General features: G+C 42.3%; 1 protein-coding gene across 2 annotated transcripts in view; it reads left to right on the plus strand.

Annotated features, from left to right (window-relative positions):
- The window catches only part of PDE3A (phosphodiesterase 3A), a 312,776-nt gene that overhangs the window by 289,914 nt on the left and 2,891 nt on the right, over window positions 1-19,971 (plus strand). For both annotated transcript variants that reach the window (XM_004611359.2, XM_055118370.1), the window contains 6 exons: window positions 2,553-2,664; window positions 8,834-8,947; window positions 9,095-9,294; window positions 11,937-12,140; window positions 12,911-13,066; window positions 16,472-16,733. In XM_004611359.2, the coding sequence (XP_004611416.2) occupies window positions 2,553-2,664; window positions 8,834-8,947; window positions 9,095-9,294; window positions 11,937-12,140; window positions 12,911-13,066; window positions 16,472-16,733 (1,048 nt within the window). The remainder of the gene's footprint in view (window positions 1-2,552; window positions 2,665-8,833; window positions 8,948-9,094; window positions 9,295-11,936; window positions 12,141-12,910; window positions 13,067-16,471; window positions 16,734-19,971) is intronic.

The following is a 19,971-nucleotide window of genomic DNA, read 5'->3' on the forward strand; positions in this document are numbered from 1 at the left end:
TGAGTGCATGGGTCATTTTTTTAGGTAGAGAGTAATTCTCCCTTCCCCTTTCTGCAGTTTTAGTTACACAGGTTCAACCACAGTCTTAAAAAAAAATTATGTATGGAAGAGATTTTTGGAGACTCCACATACACATAATATTTATTCTAGTATATCACTACAAATACTGTATTTCATTACTAGTTTATATTGTTAATTTCTGACTGTACCTAATTTATATACTTTATCATCAATAATTGCATTTAGGAAGAATACACAGCCTTTGTTAGGTTTGGTATCATTATGGTTCGGGCACTGATGGGATACTTATTTCTTTGATGAATCAAAAAGTAGGCTGTAAGAGAGATAAAAATTGAGCATTTAATTAGAATACTCATAAACTCTAATGGATATAACAATAAGTTGAAATAGAACCATGAATCAATATGTTAAAAAATTTTTGAGGAAATATTTTAAGAGAATTTTAAGGAGAATGCAGACAATAGTAATGTCTTTTTTAAAAATTTTATTTTAGTCACCATGATTTGCAGTACTGTTACTAATAGAGTTTCATACATACAGCGCTCCAACCTCACAGCCCCTACCAGAGAGTCCTCTTCCCTCCATCACTCTCTCAAGGTCCTTCCCTGAGCCCCCAGAAGTTCCCCCCATGGTAAACTCAGTTCCCAAGAGCAGTTCTCGTTCTGTCACCTTTGGCCATTTGTTATTCTCTCAGTGCCTCATCTGTCCCAGTATGAGAGAGCCCGTTCTGCCCGTTCTGTCTCGGACCTTCTCCTGGCTGACTTTACTCGGTGTCCCTCTAGTTCCATCCATCTGAGTCACCCTCCTGGATTCATTCATAACCAGCGCTACGCCTGCAGGATGGGAGGAAGCTCCTTTGCAGTGTGGCTGTGAGAATCCTCCCCAGTCACCTTCTGTTTCTTTTCCCTTTTTTTTTTTTTTTGTCATGCCCAGCTGTGCTCTGGGATTACTCCTGGCGAGAACTCAGGGAATCATACGCAGTGCAGGGGATTGAACCGGGGTCAGCTGAAAGTAAGGCAGGCACCTTACCCACTCTGCTATCTCTCCAGCCCTCTGAAGTCACCTTCTTGTCCATTGTCATTTTTATCTTCATTGTTTGCCTGTCAAGTATGACAGTTTTCCCCGCCATCCACTCTTGATTTGAATCACAAGGGCTGCACAAGTCATGGAAGGAGACTGGAGAGTTTGTGTATTGAGGGGAGGGAGGGGGTCAAAAGACAGAAGATAGATGATAATTGGATAATTATTTATCCAATTTTACTTATATTGGATTACACAAAGTTTCCTTTCCTCAGTATTTCAGTGTGGGGAACTCCTTTGTTCTCTAGTGTGACTTGGAATCATTTATCCTTGTAAACTTAAAACATAGTCCAAATGAAGTTTTTCTTCTGTTGTTCGGTGCTTAGAGAATGTATCATACCTCTAGTGTTGTAGCATTCTTCACTGTATCACTGTCACTGTCATCCCTTGCTTATCGACTTGCTCGAGCAGACACAGTAATGTCTCCATTGTGAGACTTGTTGTTCCTGTTTTTGGCATGTTGAACACGGCAAGGGTAGCTTGCCAGGCTCCATGTGTGGGCGAGATACTCTTGGTCGCTTTGCCGGGCTCTCTGAGAGGGGCAGAAGAATTGAACCTGGGTCGGCCGAGTGCAAGGCAAACACTCTACCCGCTGTGCTATTCAGTTTCTAATATTTTCTGTAGTTTGTGTAAAATGTTAAGATACCTTGCAATGGCACAGTGGGTAGGGCGTTTGCCTTGCATGCGGCCAACCCAGGTTCAATTCCTCTGCCCCTGTTGGAGAGCCCGGCAAGCTACCTAGAGTATCCTGCCTGCACGGCAGAGCCTGGCAAGCTACCCGTGGTGTATTCGATATGCCACAAACAGTAACAAGTCTCACAATGGAGACCTTACTGGTGCCCGCTCGAGCAAATCGATGTACAACGGGAGGACAGTGCTACCTTGATACATCTTATAATGCATATACATGTACACTTACACATCTTACAGTGCATACCTTGGGAGGTGGGAGAAGTGTTTTATTTGGTTTTGAGGCCACACCTGGCAGTGCTTGAGGAATCCTCCTGGCAGTGCTCAGGTGATAGTACGTGTTGTCAAGGTCAAGTCCAGCTCTGCTAAGTGCAAGGCAGGAGCCCTCACTCCTGCATTATCTCTCCGGCCCTGGGGGATTGTTTCTTGGGTGTTTGCCTTCCAAGAGAGATTACAGGGGAGGAGAGTGCTAGTCCATCGGGTAAGGCGCTTGCCTTGCACACAGCTGACTGGTTTGATCCCTCTCACCCCAGACCCTCCCCCAAACCAGGAGTAAGCCCGGAGCACTGTGATGCCCTGAGCTCAGGAACTGCAGAGATAAACACCTTGAGCCTTTGGCATCAACTTGACTGATTGTTCCTAGATCTCTGCTGGCAGCAAATTAAGTGGTTGATGGAATGTTTACTCCCCACCCATTTTCCTTCTTACGGCTGATGCCTGCTGACGGGTGTTTTCTAAGACTCCTCTTTTCCCTCTTCCAGGTGTCATACAGACTTTTTGAAGACATGGGCCTCTTCGAAGCCTTTAAAATTCCAGTTAGGGAGTTTATGAATTATTTTCATGCCTTGGAGATCGGATACAGGGAAATTCCTTGTAAGTATAAAACAATTGTTGCAATGACACTTTCGAGTCTGCTCCGTGTGTTCTGGGTAACGGGATGTGGAGTCACTTGCACTGAGCACGTTTTCTTAGCCCGCCACAGGACGGTGCTCCCGTGATGAGTGAGTCATCTGGGCTGGAATCTGGCTCTCTTCCTTATCAGCTACTTGGGATTTGCTTGCTTTCTACATGTTTCGTTACTTAATCCAGAAAACAGAAAAAAAAATCTTGTTTGAAGATAACACGGTGTAATTTTAGGGGTTATTATTTTATTCCATGCACATAGTAAGTCCAGCTTAAGTGTTTACTGAGTAAATAACTGAATGTTAAACGATGGCGTTTGCTCCTGTTATTGGGTGAGTCCAAGTCCACCTTTTCTTCCTGGCACCCACAGAGTCGTCATTAAAGCTTTTTCGGTATAAGAGAATCTGGTCTGGAAGTTAAGCAAAAAGGGAGATGGTCTAGTTAAGAAAACAGAACAAAAAGACATCTGAAAGTCATCCTGGAAATGATGAGAAACTTTTTTTTTTCTTTAGATCAGATAAATGTGACACCAGAGGAGAGACAAAATTTAATATTGAGGCTCATGAACTTGGACTGTTGTGAGAATTTAGTTTGTCATTTATGGTCATGAGAAATCGGAATAGAGGAGAGCTGCTAAACCTTCAGCATGTGGCCTTAACGTTCACAGGGGTAGAATTGACCTGCATGCACCAGAGTATGGGAAACTGCAGGAAATGCAACCAGGGAAGGTGGGGAAGTGCAGGGAAATCATCTGGCCCTTTTAGAAAATTATTGCACAAAAATAAGAACAATGAAACAGCATGTACTTTTGAGTATGTCTTTAAATGTGTCATTTAAATCATGATTTGGCTTTTATGTCCATTAATTTGCTTTTACCTTATGAACTTTAGAAATAAATGACATTCTATTGCTGCAAAGAGTTGAACTTTTTTTTTTGGTAGAGGACCAAGGATTAAGCTCAGTGTAGAATGCATGCTTTTCATGTTTGAGATCCAGGGTTCAATATGAAGCGTGCATTCGTAAACAGAAAGATGTTTAGGTGTATTGTAAAATTAGACTTTTAAAAGTAGGTTGTTGATAAACTTTGTTTGTACTTGATAATAAGGTGGAAACAGATAAAATACTGAAATTCCCATAAAAGGCATAGCATCCACCTAGTGATTTATTATTAGCATGTTACTTTTTAAAATGCCATCCACCTGCTATATTGGAATGAAATGCACAGCTGATGGTACGTGATAGGAAAGAAACAGGAAGATTTGCATCTGCAAGCAAAAAAAAAATAGTCCATTTTTTTTTTCTGTGAGGGGAGGGTTGGAGCCATACTTGGAAGTGCTTAGGGATTACTCTTGGCTCTGCACTCAGGAATTACTCCTGGGGGTGCCAGGGATTGAACCTGGATCGGCTGATGCAAGCAAGGTAAACACCCTAGTCACTGTACTATAGCTTTGGCCCAATACAGAAAAGGCATTCTATTCCGTGGGAGAGAGAAGCTTAAAACACCAGGGCCCTTGAGAAAAGTTGACCACATCACCATGGAAGTTGTAAGAAAGAAATGAAGGGACAATTTGAAAGGACCTCAGTGGGCCCAAGTGGTACTGAGTAGGGAACTTTTCTTGCATGACACCAACCTGGGTTCTATCCCTGGTTGGGCCCCTGAGCCTGCCAGAAGCAAATCATGAGCACAAAGCTAGAACTATACCAGGAGTTATCCCTGAGCAGTTCCAGGGGTGGCCCCAAAACAAGCACTATAGCACTATCATCCTATTGTTCATCGATTTGCTCGAGTGGGCACCAGTAATGTCTCCATTGTGAGACTTGTTACTGTTTTTGGCATATTGAATATACCATGGGGAGCTTACAAGGCTCTGCCATGCAGGCGGGATACTCTCGGTAGCTTGCCAGGCTCTCTGAGAGGGACAGAGGAATCGAACCCGGGTTGGCTGAGTGCAAGGCAAATGCCCTACCCACTGTGCTAAGAAAAAGAAAAAGAAAGTGTCTCAAGATAAGGTTTGCTTTCTTTATTCTCTCTTCTCTGGACCTACCCTGGATTAATCTTGTGGTTCATAAAGTTAAAGATTTCTCAAAGTCGCTACACATACAAACTCTGATAGGCTCTCATAGGAAGAAAGCCCTCAAAGCACTAGGGAACAACTAGCCATCAGTCTAACCTCACAAGTGACTACTGTTTTCACATGCATTTCAGTAATCAGGTATGGCCTGGAGTGATAGCATAGCAGTAGGGCATTCGCCTTTCACGAGGCTGACCCGGGTTCGATTCCTCTGTCTCTCTCGAAGAGCCCAGCAAGCTACCGAGAGTATCGCGCCCACATGGCAGAGCCTGGCAAGCTACCTGTGACATATCCAATATGCCAAAAATACTAACAATGAGTCTCTCAATGAGAGACATTACCTGTGCTTGCTTGAACAAATTGATGAGCAACGGGATGACAGTGACAGTGACAGTGACAGTGACAGGTATGACCAAGTTCCACTGAATTCAGATACTACTCTCAGTAGTTCATCACTAAATCATAGGGAAATGACCAGTATGGAAATGCTCAAAAAAGAAAATGTTCCTGATCCTGAATATCATAATTCATTTTTATATTACTTATTGTGGTTTTATAAGTTACAGATGGAGATGTTCTTCTGACACTTTTTTTTATTCCATGTGAAAATAATTTGTTACAATAAATCTGCTTGGTTTATCAGAAGCTCCAGATGCTTCCTTTGAAGGGAATTTATCTGTGTCATCCCTCAGGAAAATTTTACATGAATGGTTATTCTTATTAAATATAATTCTTTATTATGGTAGGATCATAAGTTTTGACTAGTGCATTTTTTTTCTTTTTGGGTCACACCCAGCATGCACAGGGGTTACTCCTGGCTCTACACTCAGGAATTACTCCTGGCGGTGCTCGGGGGACCATATGGAATGCTGGGATTCAAACCCAGGTCAGCTGCGTGCAAGGCAAACGCCCTACCCACTGTGCTATCACTTCAGCCCCACTAGTGCATATTTTAATTAAAAGCTTTTTATTAATTTTAGATACTAGTGATTTTATTAGTCATTTGTATAGCATGTATATTGGCATCTACTCAACAGTGTTTATACAATGTTACTATCTAAATAAACCTTTAATTAAAATTTTAAAAGCTTAAATAGCCGAGATGTGGTTATCATAAGATAATGAGCTAAAATACTAGAAACCAAATTGTGTTGTGATTTTAAGTTCACATCTAAAGCATTCCCTGAAAGGAAGGGAAATGTGAAACTTTTAAATTCGAGTATTGAATCCCTGCTAAAACATGAAGAATCCAAGTTAAAATTGGGAGAAAGCTTTCATGGAAAAGCATTGAATAATATAATAGAGATCTACTTGCTGATAGAGATATGATACCAAAAATATATTTAGCCACTAAATATTAGGATATATTAAGGTCTGGTTTATACTCCATTGTGCAGAGGGCAAGTAATCTTTAGTTGCAATTAGTTGCAATCTCATATTAAGAGCTGTAGGTGGTTTTACCATATTGCACCTGTTCCTTGCTCTAAACTGCTTCTGCCAATACCCAGCTCTTGCTGCAAGAACCCTGAAAAAGTGGGGTGCATATTTAAGCTTCTCTGATTTTCAAGAATAATAGCAAATACTCACATAACATAATCTTCCAAGCTTGCAAAAAATCCAGTTATCCTCTCTCAATGTACTTCATAGTGGCCCCATCTGACGCTCCTCACCAACACTGTAACACTCCCCTCTCCCAGAACGGAAAATAGCTTTGCTCTTAGCTCTTTAATACCATTCATTAGACTTTAGTGATGGGAGAAAAATCAGTGATTGGTACTTTTATTCTATGTGACTATGAAACATGCATGACAGGTTGATGTATCAGGCATCCTAAAGCCAGTGTCCTTATGTAATTCTTCCACTCATAGCTAAAATAGACATTGACCGCCTCGTGTTTTTCACATTGGAGATATGTGCCATAGAGTAAGCCACAAGTAATAAATGGAGTACAAACAAGATCATATATCCCAAATGCAGGACGTCTAGCGTGATCAACTTAGTTCATGCTAGAGGGATAGATATAAAATTGCTTTGATTCGAGCATTGTATAACTGAGACTTAAGCCTGAAGCTTTGTAACTTTCCACATGGTGATTCAATAAAAAAATAAAATTAAAAAAAATAAATAAATAAAAATAAAAATAAAATTGCTTTGAATCCCTTGAGAAAGTCTCCATCTGTGTTTTTCAGCTTTCAGTTGATCAGACTGAATTGGTATCATTGGTTGAAAACCAGTGATCTATAATCAGAAGTGCATGGCAGAGCCTGGCAAGCTCCCTGTGGCATATTCAATATGCCAAATGTAGTAACAATAGCAGGTCTCATTCCCCTGACCCTGAAAAGTATCTTTAATAGTTGGGGAAAATGAGTAAGGAGACGCTGCTAAAATCTCAAGACTGGGACAAATGGAGACATGGAGACGTTTACTGGCGCCCGCTCAAGTAAATCAATGAACAATGGGATGACAGTGATACAATGCTAATCAGAGATATAGATTTCCATTTTAGTCCATGTTTTCTTTCAGCCCAAAATCATATTTTGCCAATCAATAGATGGCACTCTTAGTCCTTGGACCCCAGAGTTGACACCTCTAACAGTCACCTCTAACAGTGCACAGGTCTTGCTGTTTTCTCCTTGGGATCCTGGAGATCTTCATATTAAAGTTTTTATTTTTTTCTATTTCTGGTTTTGTTTTGCGGTTTTGGGAATTGAACCTAGGGTCTCACATCTGCAAGGCAAAAGCTCCACCTCTTAGTTCTATTCATGACCAAAGATTCTCTTGGAGATTCTCTTGCAAATCCTCATCCAGCCCTTCACCTGAATTCCTGGAATAAACTAGATATTTGCTGAAACCTAAAGCCTCCAACTGAAGAGTTGCCAAAAATATAGAAAAATAAGAAGGAAATGACCATGGCTGATCATTAGAAATAAAATGTGTAAAGCTAGAACATATGCGACAAAGCAGACCAGTCTTGAAGTGCCTTGAAGGGCAGGTAGAGAAGAGAAAACTTGAATAGAATAACATCGGTACAAGACACTGGATCCTAGTCACGGTTGAGAAAAGATTAACTTCCCTAGTGAAAAGGATCCCCCCTTCCTGAGACAGAAACGTTGGAATGAAGAGGATGCACTTTCCCCATAGCTCTTTCCCTCCTGAAGGGCCCTGTTCCCCTCAGAAATGTAGAGGAAAGCCATTTCTTTGTCTCTTTAAGTCTTTCCTAGAACCACATTTCCAAATGAGAATTTCTAGATTCAATAAAGTTGTTGATGCTAGTATTGATTTTTACTCTGATATAATCTACATGAGCTGGAGTGATAGCTGGGCAGGTAGGGCGTTTGCATTGCACGCCGACCTGGGTTTGATTCCTCCGTCCCTTTCGGAGAGCCCGGCAAGCTACCGAGAGTATCTCACCCGCACGGCAGAGCCTGGCAAGCTCCCCATGGCATATTCGATATGCCAAAGACAGTAACAAGTCTCACAATGGAGACATTACTGGTGCCCGCTTCAGCAAATTGATGAGCAATGGGATGACAGTGATACGGTGATAATCTACATATTGAAGCTACGTTAAATGTTTTTACAACTGTTTTTCAAGTTTGATATAGAAGAATAGTACTATGTTTTCTTCACAGTTTATATTTGGGTGCCATTTCTTAGGGATGAAATGATATGTAGTCACTAGGCCATTGGTCTGACCCATGTCATGGGTCTCCTGCAGAATCTTGGGTAGGAGAGTGGAAATAAGCACAAGAGCAAAATTAGAGTTACTCTTTAGTGAGGTCCCTGTGTTTGCGTTAGGCTTCTCATATATTTTGAGTCCAGAGTTTTCCACTTTAGACATCTGCACACGTCATAAATGTTGAGTGCTTTTTTTTTCTAGTTTCTGTGGATATTGTGGAGTACGTAATGGAAGGGTAACCAGAGAATATTTGTTCTAAAATATTTGGCTGAACTTTCACTGGGGTATTAAAATGTTAGAACTAAACTGTTTATCCAATAGATGGCACTCTTAGTCCTTGGACCCCAGAGTTGACAAATTAATGACTGTTCCTTTGCATTGGTCACAGATCATAACAGAATTCATGCCACTGACGTCTTACATGCTGTTTGGTATCTTACAACACAACCAATTCCAGGCCTCTCAACTGTGATTAATGATCACGGGTCGGCGAGTGACTCAGGTACGTAGAAGCACGTCTGGGTAGGAACTATGCTGCTTTTCTTAAACCTCAAGACAAGAATGTCACTCTTATAGGCGCTGTGGCATCACATTGACTTTTTAAAAAATATGTAATACCTTTGCAATGTTTTCTCTTTTATCTTCTCAGATTCTGACAGTGGATTTACACATGGACATATGGGATATGTATTTTCCAAAATGTACAACATGCCAGATGATAAATATGGCTGTTTGTCAGGAAATATCCCCGCCTTAGAGCTCATGGCCCTGTATGTGGCCGCAGCTATGCATGACTATGATCACCCGGGAAGAACCAATGCATTCCTGGTGGCAACTAGTGCACCTCAGGTAAAATTTGCCCTTGATTAGAGGTGACTCAATTCAAAGATATCTCTTGAGAAATATAGTTTTTAGTACTTTGACCTGAAGAAGCCACAGAGTGAATATGAGCTAAATTCTATTTGTTCCTGGGAATAATTGTTAGAAACCTGGTAATTGGGGGCGGGGGGGGGCGGGAAATGCCATAGTTTGCCCCAAGACCCTAATGGAAAGGTATGTAACTCATCCACAGAAATCCCTTCTCTGGTTTCTTTTTAGGAGAAAATAAAATATTAAAAAATCCCGACCTATTCAGAAGTCTGTCAGGGCCTGGGGAGAAATCTCAACAGACTGAGAGCTTACTTCAAATGTGCAAGGCCCTGGGTTCTCTCCCTAGCACTACATGGTCCCCCAAACAGAGCCCGGAGTAGCCTCTTGAGCACAGCCCATTGTGGCCCAAAAACAAAAGCACAGAAATGGAATTTAAACAAGAAAAAGGAAACAAAGGGGTTCTTTTTCTTGTTGAGATAGTCTACGGCTAAGGACTTGCCTTGCATGTGGCTGCCCGAGCACAGTAGTGACCTCTGAGGAACAAGACAACAGTAAAAAGAATGCAGGGTTTGCTGTATGTAAATTCCTCTTGAAACATATTTCTTGTAATAATTCCTATTTTATATTGGATAGCTAAAATTTAACCATGAACTTACTTCATGTGTTTGAGATTTTTTTCTTGACCTGCCCATAGTCTCAACAACAACCAGTCACTTTAAATGAGTGTCTCTTAATTCTTAAAAAAAAAAATAGTCAAAATCAAGTAAAAGACCAATAAAGAAAACATCAGCTGTGCAGGCATCTCCTTCTATCTCATTAAACTTCGCTCTCCTGTTTCAGCCTCTGCTCCCTTCATTGTTGATGATGTGGTTGCCATGACGAGAGTCCCACTGGTGTCTGCTGGTGCTGCTGGCACATTCTCAGCGGTTCACAAAGGATGCCTTCGGGCAGGCTGTGGTGCTCCCTGAGGGGAGGACTCACCTGACCTGTGGTGCTCGAGCATAAACTTCCCAGGGGCTGTTTCCCCATGGCCATAAGCAAGCTCTTCTCTGATTTAATTCACTGGCTTGATGATGCTAAATATTCCAGCATCCTGTTCCTTTTATTCTAGAACCTCAATGCCAGTCTGGCCCCACACTCTTCTTTCTCTTTTAGTTTGCTTCGTTTTTTTTCCAACTTCTAAATATGTCCACCTCTCTCCTGGTCCAGAGCTTTCCCCTCCGGGCATATACAGTGCGATTCCTGATAGTTTGCTTCTGGCCACCTACTTCCACTTCTTTTCGCAAAGCCTTCATATCCCAAATGATCGCCTCCCTCCCACCCCTCTCGGTCATCCCATTACTCATCGATTTGCTCGAGCGGGCACCAGTAATGTCTCCATTGTGAGACTTGTTGTTACTGTTTTTGGCATGTTGAATATGCCATGGGTAGCTTGCCAGGCTCTGCCGTGCGGGCAGGATACTCTCAGTAGCTTGCCGGGCACTCTGAGAGGAGCAGAGGAATTGAACCCAGGTCAGCCATGTGCAAGGCAAACTCCTTACCCCTGTGCTATCACTCCAGCCCCGGACAGCTGAATTCTTCTGCCAGCACCATTTGCTACTCAGCTTTTCCTCTCTACACACACACACACACACACACACACACACACACACACACACACACACACACATACACTTTCACTTCAAGATTCCAATTTCAGGTGCCGTGTCTTTCCTTGGGGCCTTTCTACCTGTTTTCTTCTATTTTCTATCATGCTTGTATTCACGCATTTTGATTAGATCTTTTCACTGGTGACCTGGGGTTATCAAAGCTACATCCCCAATTGCTCAGAAGACCATCTAATGCCAGGGATCAACTATAGGGCCTCACACATGCAAGGGATGCTTTCCAGTTCTTTGAAATATCTCTCCAGCAGTTGTAAGAATTGGTAGAGCTACTTTTCTTTTATAGCTTTCCTCAGCATTAAGAATTCCAAACAGGTATACATGCACCACAGTGCATAGTATGTACATATTTAGGTACTTCGCTTATTAGCTAAAAATAATAATTCAGGTAGCTAATTGTGGGAAAAGGATGTTTTCAAATTTGGGTTTCTAGGATTGCATTGCCCTTTGTCAGCTACAGGAATCCGACTATGTGGAGGTAATCCTAACTTTAAGTGTAGAAATAAACTGAATCACATCGTGTGTTTGCATGTATTTAATATCAAGTCATGTCCTTTACAAAAAGATCTGGTCAAACTTAACTCTAAGACCTCAACTGCCAGAAATTTGAAGTACAGTTTGAATGAAACGAATCTCATGTTACAAAAAGAGAAATTTTACCAAGCAAAGTAATCTACCATGAATGCATAGCAATAACTGAGTCTTCTTTATTTATGAAACCACATTACTTAAAATAGTACTAATGTGACTGTTGCAGGCAGGCAATATTACTACCCCGATAGCCACCATGAGGATGCCAGTATATGATTCTTAATAACCGACGCTGACAAGGCCACACGTATTGACTTCATTTTTTAAAGTGATGTCCAAAAGCATTGCCTATTTTTACTTCCTTTACTGTGCTGATTTTTAAACCTAAAATATTGAACCCTTCACTCGCCTTTTTATGTCACCCAGGCTGTGCTCTATAACGACCGCTCTGTTCTGGAGAACCATCACGCAGCTGCTGCATGGAATCTTTTCATGTCCAGGCCAGAGTATAACTTCTTAGTTAACCTCGACCATGTGGAATTTAAGCATTTTCGTTTCCTTGTCATAGAAGCGATTTTGGCCACAGACCTGAAGAAACACTTTGACTTCGTAGCCAAATTTAATGCCAAGGTAACTCGATGTATACCTGTCTTTGCTTTATGGTCATATGGAAAGCACCAAAGTGTTGAACAAAGCCCATTTGATCACTGCTTATATGATAAATGTGAATATAAAATACAATAAGCTGTTTAATAATCAAAAGCAGAACAAGGAGGCAGACGCAGTGGAAAGCACTGAGAAATCAAGGTACTTTTTCTAGTCCAGAGAAATAATAAAATTCCAGCTGCATCATTTGATTTAATTTGATTTATCTCGATAGTATATTAACAGATTACCCAGAGGTAGTGAAAGTTGAAAACTGGAAACAAAATTTCATATATCAAATATAAATGACTAAATCTTAATTCAAGAAAATTTCCTATTAGGGCCAAAGTAATAGTACAGTAGTAGTGAGAGTCCCAGCACCCCACTACTACTGTACTATTACTTTGGCCCTAATAGGAAATTTTCTTGAATTAATCAGGATTTAGCCCTGAGCATTGCCAGGCATGGCTCAAAAGAACAAAAACAGAGAAAAGAAAATGGCTTCATTATTTGCATCTACACTACTTAGTATAAACTATAGCATCTAATTTAGTGTTTTCAGCTGCTAATTGTTTTCTATCATTAATATTTTACTTTTATAAGCTGTAAATACAATTACTGTATTTTAAACAACTGGGGAATTTCTTATTCTTGGAATGCTGGTATCACATAATAGAAAGACGATTGTATTTTTGTATTCTTCTATGTCCCTTTGCTTTGAGATAAAACATCTTTTGACTTTCTTCCTCACACAGGTGAATGATGATGTTGGCATAGATTGGGCCAATGAAAATGATCGCCTACTGGTTTGTCAAATGTGCATAAAATTGGCAGATATCAATGGGCCAGCAAAGTGTAAAGAGCTCCACCTTCAGTGGACAGAGGGCATTGTCAATGAATTTTATGAACAGGTAACTGTTTACTTTAATCCATACCTTGGTGGCTCATAAATTAACTGAAACCACCAAAAAACTATAAAAACTACATCAGTCTATCATCAGCAGAGACACTGGCCAGTTTACAGAGGACTCAAATTGAACCCCACAAATCAGATTAAGCCATAATGTCCAGAACTTAAAAAGCTATTTGTAAGTATTTGCTTCGGGAAAACATGTTAAAGTAATGGAACAACTTAGTCAAATATTTGGGAGACCATAAAATAGAGGATTTTAGAAATTTTTATAATAAAAGATAAGTTTAAATTTATGCCAGATAAGTTTGTTTGTTTCTAATTTGGTTACAAATTGTAATGCATTATATAAATAAGTGTTGTATTTAACGTGATTATATGGGAGTTTACACAGCACCAAAAAGTTACCACAAAAACATAAGTGTCATGGGCTATCATTCTTGCATTATTATATGTTACCCATGGCACTTAAAACTCAGCGTTTGTACCAACTACTCTTAAGGGGAAGCTGAGAAGTCGGGCATGAATAGAGGATCAGGATCAATGATATAAAAGGATATTAAGGAGATATTTACTCAGGGAAGAGGGCATAAAGATACGATGATACCATCTTCAGATCATGTCACAAGATTGGCCTACATGTTTAAGATTTTTTATCATAAAATTGTCATGGAGATTAAACAAAATGAATTTTGAAATCTTCTTAATGAATCATTTGATTCATAAGAAACATTAGATTCTTGTTTTTTCCTACAAAAGTTCATGAATGCAACTAGACTATAGAAATTAGAGAGAGATCCCAGATCAGTGTCAGAAAAAAGTTTGTAATCCTAAAGTTGCCCAGGAATGGGAGGAAGTACTTTATTAAGAATTCCCCATCACTGGACATATTTAGAGATATTAGAAAGAGTGACTAAGAGTATTATTAACAGGATTCATGTATAGAATAAAATGATTTTTCTTTCTAGAAAGTAATGTATTGTTTTTCCTAGGAATGAAATAACTCAAGCATACCTGAAATACTAAATCTAAAAAAAAAAAGTTCACTTAAAATAATTAAGCTTAATAGGCATAAACACTACTGATCATCTTCATTTTTGTTTTTCTCTTACGATAACATGATTTATAAAGTTGTATAATAGTTTTAGGTAGACAGTGTTCTAATACCAAACCCACCACCAGTGTCAACTTCCCACCAGTGTTCCCAGCTCCCCCTACTGCCGCCCCCAATTCCCCAGACTGCCTCTTTAACAAGTGTATTTTCAAGTTTGGTTATCATAGTTTGGGTCTTATTGGGTCAGTGTTGTTGGCTCTGTGATGTAGATAAGCAGATATACCAGAGTCAATGTGTGGAGACCACCAATGTGCCTGAGACCCCATCCACTCCCCCATTACCTCTTACCCTCATCTTCTTACTTCCCCACTCAGTTTCTTTCCTGCCATAACCTCCTTTTTTCATCCAGGGTCAAGGGTAATCTAGGCATATAGCCCTCTTTGATAGTTTGTTCTCCCTTGTCGCTTGCCAAAGATATGTGGAATCATCCGGTATCAGTCCTTCTTCTTCCAATTTACTTCACTTAACATGATATCCTCCCAGTTCCATCTGCACTATAGTGAAATGCTGGCAAGGAATCATGAAACAATTGCATCATGCTATTTTAGTATATGTCCATCAGAAATTCTTCTAGGCAACTCTTCTTTTCAGTCTAATCATTTTTCTAGGTCACTCAAAGTGGTTCCAAATGAAAACATACAGTAGTACTATAATAATATGGCATAGTAATAATACTAAAGCTTTATCTGGGGACTGGGGGTTGGGGGGAGGCAACTCACAGGGCTGGAGCAATGCAGGAGCTTTGCATGTGAGAGCCCACAGTTTAATCCCCTGCACCGCATGACCCCCTGAGCACTTCCAGGAGCAGCCCACAAGCAACAGCAACAATTAAGAGGAAATTAAAGAGGTTTACATAACAGTGACAGTGACATAAAATATAGCAATAGATAAGAATTGCAGGAATTGGATAATCATCGAAGATATCATTCACCCAAGATCTGGGGATAGGAGCCAGAGCGTAGTATGGTGGGGAGGGCGTTTGCCTTGCATGCAGCTGACCCAGATTCAATCCCTGGAATCCCATATGGTCCCCCAAGCATCGCCAGGAGTAATTCCTGAGTGTAGAGCCAGGAGTAACCCTGAGCATTGCTGGGTATGACCTAAAAAGTAAACAACAAAAACAAAAACAAACAAACAAATAGATCTGGGATAAAAGATCATACATTGAGAAGTTAGTTATTTTTACTTTTCTGGCAGCCAAGGCAGTGAAGGAAAACAGGACAGACTAAGTATTAGTTTGATAATCACTTACAGAACTGCATCTTAGTTTGCATTTTTACTCTAGTATAAAGGGTGCTTGAAAAGTAAAACCATCCACTAAGAATTACTGTGGGGTCCCCCCTGCGGGCATCATCCTGTCCCGCAGGGAGGACCCTTCGTGGGGCTAAGGAGGGGACGCAACTGAACGGAGAGACGCAGAGCCAGAAGGAGGAGGAGGAGGAGAGAGAGAAGAGAGTTTATTCACAGCAGTTACAATACTTATACCTCTTGGTGGGAGGGGGCAGTACGCATGCTTGGACCCCCATAGGAACAATAGTAAAATGCAGATCAGGCATGGGCGTTGGGCAGATCAGGCATGGGCGTTGGCTAGTGAGAGGAATGGCGAACTGATAAGATCAGTAAGGTCAGCAGTGGTGACCTTGTTACAGGAATCCCAAGTAAGCCTCCACTTGACTAGAGGATAAGAGCCGGGCTTATAAAATGGCTCCCTACAAATTACTTAAATGAATTCGATTTTTTAATTCTTCTGTCTTTCAGCATATTAAGGTTAATCGTGAATTAATCTAACTCCTAGATTAACTAACTAGTTGACTAACTCCTAGTGATTTTCTCGAATGCTCAAGTCTTTTCCTCCCTCTGAGTCCTGTCTGTAATACCCACAATAGTTCTTCTGTTTCCCCTTGACCAGAAGCCTGAACTTCCAGGTCACACACTTGGTGTCAAAGCGTGAAGCAAGAATCAGCTCAGTGCACTGAATTCCCCGCAGGGGGCCTGGGTCACTCTACCCACCTCCCTGCCCCAAACCTTGCAGTCCGCCAAATAGCTCTAAAGCAACCCTCAACCACCGAGCTGGAGTCACTCTTGAGTACCACCTGCCTGGCCCTAAGCCAACAACAAAAAAGTAAAGACTTATAAATGTGGCTAGAATCTTTTGCTAATCTAGTTAAAAGGGGGCTTTGCGTTCAGTTGGGACGTGCATAGTTAGGTGTCAGGCAAGCCTGGACGTTATCCTGAAACTTTGTGGTCACTCGCCTTCCCGATGCGCTAGTTACACTCACTTCCTGTTTCCAGGGTGACGAAGAGGCCAGCCTTGGGCTGCCCATCAGCCCTTTCATGGACCGCTCTGCCCCGCAGTTGGCCAACCTGCAGGAATCCTTCATCTCGCACATCGTGGGGCCTCTCTGCAACTCCTACGACTCGGCAGGACTCATGCCTGGGCGGTGGGGGGAAGAAGGGGACGAGTCAGGAGACACCGATGACCCTGAAGAGGAGGAGGAAGAGGAAGCAGCAGCTCCCGGCGAAGAGGAAGCCTGTGAAAACAACGACTCTCCAAGTACGTTGTCAGAGCTCTTTCGGGGGGGGGGGGGGGGGTTCCTGCCATCATTTGCTTACTTGGATTCAAGGGAATTTTCTTTCTCAGAATTCAATCATTTGAGTCAACTGCTACTCTGCTTTTGATTATGAATGTACACCCCCAATGCCATGATCGAAAATACAGACCATGGAATCTGTTAGGGTGTCACATTGCTACAAAGCCATGGTCTCGATGATGAAGTAACATTAAAATGAAGAGGGCAAAGGTTGTTCCTTAGAGTTTGATGCTTTAAAGATAAGAGGAATTCCAGGCACGGGGTCAACCTGACACATAAGAGGTAGAAATGTTCTCATTCAGTGAAGATTTATTAATTACCTACTTCAGTCCCAGGCATTCTTCCAGGGACCCAAGAAAAGGACACGTGTGTAAATCAGAGACTAAGTCCGTCTGGCTCTTTTCGACCTGTATTCCTGTAGACTCTAATGCAAGTGGGTAAATCAATAGTTTAAGACACCAATAATGCCGGAGTCTCAATAAAGAAGAGGTGGGTGTTTGGGGCCAGAGTGATAGTACAGCAGGTAGGGCGTTTGCCTTGCATACGGCTGACCTGGGTTTGATGCCCGGCATCCCATACGGTCCCCCAAGCACCACCAGGGACTTCCTGAGTGCAGAGTCAGGAGTAACCCTTGAGCATCGCTGGGTGTGACCAAAAAGAAATAAAAAACAGAAAAGGAGGGTGTGAAGGAAAAGGCAACTGTTTGGATAAGATATCCACAGATGGCCTAAATAAGAAACATTGGAAAAATACAAACCAGGGAAAAAAAGGAGGGATGGAGAGACCTTTCTGAGGAGTCTTGGTCTGTGTTTCCCAGGGGTTGATGCCAGCCCAAGGCCACTAAACCATCCAGAGTAACTGCAAGAGTTTCCCTGCAAGAGCACAGACAGGGGAGCAGGGAAAGAGGCCCGAGTTTGGCTGGGCAGGCGTGCAGGGACAGGGGAGAGAAGGGACGATGGGGAGGCGGGTGGGCTAGGGTTTGGGGGGATGTCTATACTCACAGTATGGGTTTCCCTTTGGCCCTGGGCTGAAAGGCCTCAGAAGGAGTGACGAGAAGAGCTTGTTGATGTTCACATGTCACTGGATGCATCTTTGGCTGTGTGGGGAGTGTTCTGTGTCCAGTGCGTGTGTCGGGGGGCAGGGGGGGAGGGCAGAAGTGAGGGTGAAGGCGTGAGTTCAGAAGTTGTTGGCCTTGTCCCAAGATCTCTGCATCAGGGGCTCAGGAGCAGTCCTGCAGCAGGTGACCTCACCTGGTCATCGATTCTGAGTGCATCACATCACCCAATGAATCCATTATAAGACATCCCAGTTCCCCAATTTTTAAATTCTCACCTGCTGCTGAGAGAAAAATAATCACTATATATCCTAGTTAGTAAAATGCACGGGCCTTTTAGAGATGCTGTTCAAATCCTGGTCCTGTGTCTGCAAAAATAGCATCACTGTATCACTGTCATCCCATTGCTCGTCGGTTTGCTCGAGCGGGCACCAGTAACGTCTCCATTGTGAGACTTGTTACTGTTTTTGGTATATCGAATACCAGGCTCTGCCATGCGGACCAGACACTCTTGGTAGCTTGCCGGACTCTCTGAGAGGGGCAGAGGAATCAAACCCAGGTCAGCCTTGTGCAAGGCAAACGCCTTACCCACTGTGCTATCCCTCCAGCATAGTTTTCTGCAAACATAGTTTGTCATTTTTCCATCTACCTTCACGGAGTAAGAAAAATAAAACCTCTTCAAAGTCCTTACCCCAAGTATTACCAAGTATTACCAATGAAAGACATTGATCATTTCTTCCCTTTTTTGGGAGACTATGAAAAAAACATGCAGAACTTGATGCATTCAGGCTACCTATTCATGACATGTTCTAATCTGAGTATCTTGACCCATTTTCCCCTCATAATAAGACCTTGTGTGAGCACGTTTGCTCAAAGAGAATGAACTTATTATCAATCAGACACTAATGTGATAAGGTTCCACACATATGACTTGAGTTCAGATTTCTGCTTCAGCTTGGTCTTGTATATTAACTGTGGTACAGAATGAAGAGAAAAATCAAAGTTCTGTTCCTTCAACATTCGAGCAAAGTAAGTACAGCTTACTTTTCAGTTGCTTATGAAAATATTCCACAAGAAATATTGCATTGGGGCTGGAGCCATAGCACAGCGGGTAGGGCGTTTGCCTTGCACGCGACTGACCCGGGATTTATTCCCAGCATCCCATATAGTCCCCCGAGCACCGCCAAGAGTAATTCCTGAGTGCAGAGCCAGGAGTAACCCCTGTGTATCACTGGGTATGACCCCCAAAAAGAAATATATATATATATATATATATATATATATATATATATATATATCGCGCTGCTCTTGGATTCAGAGACAGGAACCAAGACCTGAGACTTGAGACTCGGGTGTTTCTGTTCATTTGTTCATCTAATAAATACACATAACTTTTCTTTTCTTGCTTTATTTTCACTCAGTCAGGTAATTTGCCACTGATAGGGGACAGCAGTTTTTCCACTGAAGACTGGAAAAGTAGAGCTGGCTTTGTCTTAGAAAAGCTCTGTTCCCTGGGCCCTAACTCAGATACAACATGCCAACCTAGACTGTGGCAGCTGGTGAGACGGCCGCTGGCTGATCTCTTCTTGTGCCGTGGGGCTGGTTTGGCACATTTGGCACACGTGTCCAGGCTCCTCTGACCTCTGACCCGCCCCTCTCTGTCAGGCTCAGCAAAGCAAACATGAGGATTCTGTGGATGCTGACTCCTCATGGCTTGCAAAGCTCAGCAGGCTGCCTCCTGCCAAACTATCCATGGGCGGTGACTTAGTCTCCTCCCAGAGCCCAGAAAATTGTACAGGGTAGCCAGTGTTCGTGTGCATCCACTCCGCCCATGGGCTCACAAAGGTTTAGACTGGGGGAAATGACAGTCCTCCAATTCAGCTGCTGAATTTTACACACACCTTCCCTCCCCCCCTCCTCCTCCCCCTCCCTCTCCGCCTCTCGCTCTCCTTTCTCCTCCCCTACCCTCTTCCCTCCTCCTTCCCTTCCCTCTACCCTCCTCCTCCTACTCCCCCTCCCTCTCCCTCTCCCCTCCCTCTTCCCCTCTTCCTCCCCCTCCCTCTCCCCTCCTCCTCCTACTCCCCCTCCCTCTCCCTCTCCCCTCCCTCTCCCCTTTTTCCTCCCCCACACTCTCCCCCCTCCTCCTC

This window comes from Sorex araneus, chromosome 10 (genome assembly GCF_027595985.1).
Source record: "Sorex araneus isolate mSorAra2 chromosome 10, mSorAra2.pri, whole genome shotgun sequence".
Classification (NCBI taxonomy): domain Eukaryota; kingdom Metazoa; phylum Chordata; class Mammalia; order Eulipotyphla; family Soricidae; genus Sorex; species Sorex araneus.